This window comes from Rhinopithecus bieti, unplaced genomic scaffold, assembly GCF_001698545.2.
Source record: "Rhinopithecus bieti isolate Rb0 unplaced genomic scaffold, ASM169854v2 scaffold_32986, whole genome shotgun sequence".
Taxonomy (NCBI): Eukaryota; Metazoa; Chordata; class Mammalia; order Primates; family Cercopithecidae; genus Rhinopithecus; species Rhinopithecus bieti.
The window spans coordinates 127,335-133,617 of NW_016813928.1; the positions used below are offsets into that span (position 1 = coordinate 127,335).

General features: G+C 45.7%; 1 protein-coding gene and 2 pseudogenes across 3 annotated transcripts in view; 2 read left to right on the forward strand and 1 right to left on the reverse strand.

Annotated features, from left to right (window-relative positions):
* The window catches only part of LOC108513361 (peripheral plasma membrane protein CASK-like), a gene marked incomplete at its 5' end in the record, with an annotated part of 161,015 nt that overhangs the window by 113,748 nt on the left and 40,984 nt on the right, over positions 1–6,283 (reverse strand). The window contains 5 exon segments of the mRNA XM_017849106.1: positions 1,383–1,482; positions 3,871–4,056; positions 4,297–4,484; positions 4,602–4,746; positions 4,819–5,035. Of these exon segments, the coding sequence (XP_017704595.1) occupies positions 1,383–1,482; positions 3,871–4,056; positions 4,297–4,484; positions 4,602–4,746; positions 4,819–5,035 (836 nt within the window).
* LOC108513363 (WD repeat-containing protein 55 pseudogene) lies at positions 3,830–5,055 on the forward strand (annotated as a pseudogene). Its single transcript, XR_001880873.1, has one exon. The product of XR_001880873.1 is annotated as a WD repeat-containing protein 55 pseudogene (transcript).
* LOC108513362 (WD repeat-containing protein 55 pseudogene) lies at positions 3,858–5,286 on the forward strand (annotated as a pseudogene). Its single transcript, XR_001880872.1, has one exon. The product of XR_001880872.1 is annotated as a WD repeat-containing protein 55 pseudogene (transcript).

A 6,283-nucleotide genomic window follows, 5' to 3' on the forward strand; every position in this document is an offset into this window, starting at 1 on the left:
CTCTGTCGCCCAGGATGGAGTGCAGCCACGTGATCTCGGCTCACTGCAAGCTCCGCCTCCCGGGTTCACGCCATTCTCCTGCCTCAGCCTCCCGAGTAGCTGGGACTACAGGCGTCCCCCACCACGCCCAGCTAATTTGTTTGTATTTTTAGTAGAGACAGGGTTTCACCGTGTTAGCCAGGATGGTCTTGATCTCCTAACCTTGTTATCTGTCCATCTAGGCCTCCCAAAGTGCTGGGATTACAGGCGTGAGCCACTGCACCCAGCCTTTTATCTCTTAATTTTTAAGAGGCGAGGTCTCATTTTGTTGTCCAGGTTGGAGAGCAGTGGTGTGGTCACAGCTCACTGCATCTTCAAACTCCTGAGCTCAGGTGATCCTCCTGAGCCGGGTGCCTCAGTCTCCTGAGTAGCTATGACTACACACACACACCACTGCACTGGCTTATAAAATGATTTTGTGAACACTGGCAGGTTGTTTCAGGGGTACCTATATACAGTTCATCAAAACAAATAACTCTTCTATTTTCTTCCACCTTGGATACTTGTATGCATGTGTCACAGATTTTTTTTTTTTTTTGAGACGGAGTCTTGCATTATCACCCATGCTGTAGTGCAGTGTCGTGCTCTCGGATCATGGATCACTGCAACTCCGCCTCCCGGGTTCAAGTGATTCTCCTGCCTCAGCCTCCCAAGTAGTTGGGACTACAGGCGCAGGCCACCATGCCTGGCTAATTATTATTTATTTATTTTTTTTGTATTTTTGCAGAGACGGGGTTTTGCCATGTTGGCCAGGCTGGTCTCGAACTCCTGACCTGAGGTGATCTGCCTGCCTTGGCCTCCCAAAGTGCTGGGATTACAGGCATGAGCCACCATGCCTGGCCGTGTTACAGATTTTTATATATGGAGAAGAACTTGGTAACTGTTTCAGGAGATAATTCACAGGACAGCTCTACATTGAAAGATTCCATTCAAAGCAGTGCTGCTCCACAGTCTGATCTAATACAACTGACCTGGGGAAAAGCTTATATCAGAAGTTTTTGTTGAGAGAGAAGGTAATCAGAAAGATCCCAAAAGACTGACTAGGATGTCAGATTGGATGGAGTGCAATGCTGGGTCAAGAGTGTGGAAAGGGGAGGAAGTATTACTGAGGTAAAAAGAAAAAAAAGTGAAATGTTGGTTTTGGAGCCATAGGAGAAAGCAACTTTGGTATTAAAATGAAAAGGAACAAGACACATGTAGACAGGATTTGGTTGCTGACAAACTTCCTTAGAATCCATTGGAGGATTTAACTAAATGCACAGAAAAAGTTTATTCACAACAGGAAAGAATGGATGTAAATACCAAATGACTCACACAGGTGAATAAGTGAATTATCCAATTACCTGAGGAGGTAGGGTCTTCGGAGAAATCTGGTAACTCTTCAGGGGGATCCCCATAGAATGAGTTGAATTTGTGACTTGACACAGCGGCTAGTACTGCACCCTAAAGCAAAGAGATGAAAAAATAGATTATTAAAACAAATACACAAATATAAATAAGTTATTTAACAAATTATCTATCTTAAGGATTATCCATGAAGTCAAATATATAGGAGATGATGGCTAGAAGAGAGGTAGCTTTTAAATTATTTCAGGTTCCTTTAAATAAATTACATATGCATATACCAGAATAACACTAATTGGGAATTGGAAAAGTATATGAAATCACTTACATCTTGAATTCAAACATGCAACACAGAATGGAATATTCTGCAGTTATTATAAATTGATGTTGTAGAAGGGTGTTTAGTGGAATGAAAAGATGTCTGTGATTAATTACATGAAAAAGGTTTAAAATCAATGTATATTATAATCTCATTTTTGGGTAAAAAAGTTAATATGGATATAAAAGACTGCATATACACCAGAATGTTAATAGCATTAATTATCCCTGGGTGGTAGGATTATGAGTCATTTTCTTTTAAAATCTTTTTTCCCTCTTTTAGTTTTAACAATGACAATGTGTTACTTTTGTATAGTAATTATCCATCAGGCCACACAACAGAATCAACTACATATGACTCTTTTAAGCTATATGCATAGCCTCCCCTCATTCCTAGTTGGAAATCACTGCCATTTGAGTGCATGACATCCCTTAGGACTGTTCAGTGGAAAAATGTTGGGAGTTACTGCTTCAGTAAATCATATTTATTATTATTTTTTATTTAAACAGCTTTAAGGGTACAAGTGGTTTTTGGTTACATGGATAAACAGCACAGTAGTCAAGTGTGGGCTTTCAGTGAATCTGTCTTCTGAGTAGTGTATGGTGTACCCAACAGGTGATTTTCTATCCCTTGCCCCTCCACCCTCCCCCATTCTGAGTCTCTAGTGTCCATTATACTACTCTGCATGCCTCTGTGTACCCACAGCTTACTTCCCACTTACAGGGGAGAACATGTGGTATTTGGGAGTAAATCATTTAACCTCTCTAGGCTTTCTTATCTGTAAAGTAAGAATATGAAAACGGGCCGGGCGCAGTGGCTCATGCCTGTAATCCCAGCACTTTGGGAGGCCGAGGCGGGTGGATCGCCTGAGGTCAGGAGTTTGAGATCAGCCTGACCAACATGGAGAAATCCTGTCTCTACTAAAAATACAAAAGTTAGCCAGGCGTGGTGGCGCATGCCTGTAATCCCAGCTACTTGGGAGGCTGAGGCAGGAGAATCGCTTGAACCTGGGAGGCAGAGGTTGCGGTGAGCCAAGATCGTGCCATTGCACTCCAGCCTGGGCAACAAAAGCGAAACTCCGTCTCAAAAAAAAAAAGAAAAGAAAAAAAAAAAGAATATTAAAACGGACTTATCTTACAGGATTGGCAAAAGTCATAATGTATTCATGAAAGTGCTTTGCGAATTGTAAAGCATTTTGTAAGTGTATATCATTACTAATTCTGCTAATAAAGAACTAGAACGTGAGCACAGCCTTTTGCTGGTCTATGTAGAATCACTCAGTTAGTTTATCAAATCACCTAAGTAGTCTAAGTCTACATTTTAAATATTAACTCTTGAATTTTTCTGGAAAGATAAAACTTGTGTGTGGTTAGGTATCTGCTAATATGAGAACATTATTACTATTTTTTTGAGACAGTGTCTCGCTCTGTTGCCCAGGCTGGAGTGCAGTGGCATAATCTCGGCTCTCTGCAGTCTCAACCTCTCAGGCTCAAGCGATCCTCCCAGCTCAGTCTCCCAAGTAGCTGGGACTACAGGCCTGTGCCACCATGCCTGGCTAACTGTATTTTTTTGTAGAGATGGGGTTTCACCATGTTGCCCAGGTTGGTCTTGAACTCCTGCTCTCAAGCGATCCACCTGCCTCGGCCTCCCAAAGTGCTGGGATTACAGGTGTGAGCCACTGTGCCTGGCCAGAAAACATTAATAAAATATATTTCCACAAAGTTTACTTACTGTAGAAAGGGAAGAGCAAAAAGAGAGAGGTGATACTGATGTTAACATTCCAGGTAACTTTTGAGATTTCCAAAAGTCTAAAGTTACGCATGAAAGGTTCTTATGCAGAATTATAGTTGCCATGTTGAAAAAACAGTAGTCAATGTTGAGTTCTTCTTTCTATAGAAACTTATTTCACTTTACGTATTATACACGTTTCCTAAAAGCTGGGGGGGAATGGAATTTTTATATATGAAATCACGTTTCCCACACACTGAAACTAGGCTTTTAGAGATGCTTTATTTTTATTTTCAAATGAAGTACAACTGTATTTCTTAAGATGTTACTTATATGCTTCAAGGCTGTTCTTGCTACTGCTATAGTCAAAGATCTATAATAAATACCTATACTAAGTCCCAGGCTACTCCGCCCGTGGTGTGGGTGGTTCCGAGGCTGACTGCCCTGCGGCGGTGCGGCTCGTAGTCCTCAGCATGGACCGCACTTGTGAGGAGAGGCCCGCTGAGGATGGGAGCGACGAGGACGACCCAGACTCCATAGAAGCCCCGACCCGGATCCGGGACACTCCGGAAGACATCGTGCTGGAAGCTCCGGCCAGTGGGCTGGCGTTCCATCCGGCCCGTGACCTACTGGCTGCAGGGGACGTGGACGGGGACGTGTTCGTCTTTTCCTACTCTTGCCAAGAGGGAGAAACCAAGGAGCTCTGGTCATCGGGTCACCATCTCAAGGCCTGCCGAGCTATGGCCTTCTCTGAAGATGGGCAGAAGCTTGTTACTGTCTCCAAGGACAAAGCCATCCATGTTCTAGATGTGGAGCAGGGGCGACTAGAAAGACGTGTTTCCAAGGCTCATGGTGCCCCCATCAACAGTCTTCTGCTGGTGGATGAGAATGTTCTGGCCACTGGGGATGACACGGGTGGTATCCATCTCTGGGACCAGCGGAAGGAAGGCCCCTAAATGGATATGAGGCAACATGAAGAGTACATCGCAGACATGGCTCTGGATCCAGCCAAGAAGCTGCTGCTGACAGCCAGTGGGGATGGCTGCCTTGGCGTCTTCAACGTTAAGAGGCGTCGGTTTGAGCTGCTCTCAGAGCCTCAGTCTGGGGATCTGACCTCTGTCACCCTCATGAAATGTGGGAAGAAGGTGGCCTGTGGCTCCAGTGAAGGTACCATCTACCTCTTCAACTGGAATGGCTTTGGGGCCACAAGTGACCGCTTGGCCGTGAGAGCTGAATCTATCGACTGCATGGTTCCAGTCACTGAGAGTCTGCTGTGTACTGGCTCCACCAATGGAGTCATCAGGGCTGTGAACATCCTACCGAACCGAGTGGTGGGCAGTGTGGGCCAGCACCCTGGGGAGCCTGTGGAGGAGCTGGCCCTTTCCCACTGTGGCCGCTTCCTGGCCAGTAGTGGCCATGACCAGCGCCTCAAGTTTTGGGACATGGCCCAGCTGCGAGCTGTGGTGGTGGATGACTAACGTCGGCGCAAAAAAAAGGGAGGACCACTGCGGGCTCTGAGCAGCAAGACTTGGAGCACTGATGACTTCTTCGCAGGACTGAGGGAAGAGGGAGAAGACTCCATGGCTCAGGAAGAAGAGGAGGAGACTGGGGATGACAGTGACTGAGGGAATCAATTGAATCTCAAGACAGGTCCTCACCAGGCAAGAGTCTTGCTTATTGAGCTGCATCCCCAGAGAAGATATTATTTTTTTAAAAGACAGGGTTTTGCTGTCATCCAGGCTGGAGTGCACTGGCTTGATCATGGCTCACTGCAGCCTCAATGTGCCCCGGCTCAGGGTGTCCTTCCACCTCAGCCTCTGGAATAGCTGGGACTACAAGTGTGCACTACCACACCAGGCTAATTTTAAAATTTTTTTGGTAGAAACAGGGGTCTGTGTTGCCCAGGCTGGTCTACAACTCCTGGACTCAAATGATCCACCTGCCTCTGCTTCCCAAAGTGCTGGGATTACAGGCACGAGCCACCACACCTGGCCAAAAAACATTTTTTTGAGATAGGATCTCACTCTGTCACCCAGGCTGGAGTACAGTGGGTTGATCATGGCTCACTGCATCCTTGACCTCCCGGGCTCAAGTGATCTACCTCAGCCTGCCTGGTAGCCCAAGACTTGGCATGTGCCACCATGCTCGACTAATTTTTGTGATTTTATTTTTTTGGTAGAGACCAAGAGTTTCACTATGTTGACCAAGGTGGTCTTGAACTCCTGGACTCAAGTGATCCTCCTGCCTTGGCCTCCCAAAATGCTGGGCTTGATATGAATTTTTCAATTCAATCCCAGCTGCCTGGCTGGATATGAATTTTTTTTTTTTTGAGACAGGATTTCGTTCCTGTTGCCCAGGCTCGAGTGCAATGGCATGATCTCGGCTCACTGCAACCTTCGCCTCCTGGGTTTCAAGTGATTCTCCTGCCTCAGCCTCCCAAGTAGCTGGGATTACAGGTGTCCGTCACCACGCCAGGCTAATTTTTGTATTTTTAGTAGAGACAGGGTTTCTCCATGCTAGCCAGGCTGGTCTCGAACCCTTGACCTCAGGTGATCCACCCATCTCAGCCTCCCAAAGTGCTGGGACTACAGGCAAAAGCCAACACACCCGGCCTGGATATATATTTATAATACCCTACAGTGCAGCACAAGATGCATTCAAAGCGCTGATATGAGGAAGTACTTGCCCCGTAGCAGCTATTCACTCTACCAGTATAAGACAAACTCTAAGCTAGGGCAAGATAGCACAGACACAAGTATATACTAACCAGGGGTTTAATATAAATACAACCAGCATAGAAAGACCCAAAACTACACAGAAACCAAAACCAGAATGCCATGTGGTGGAGCCAAA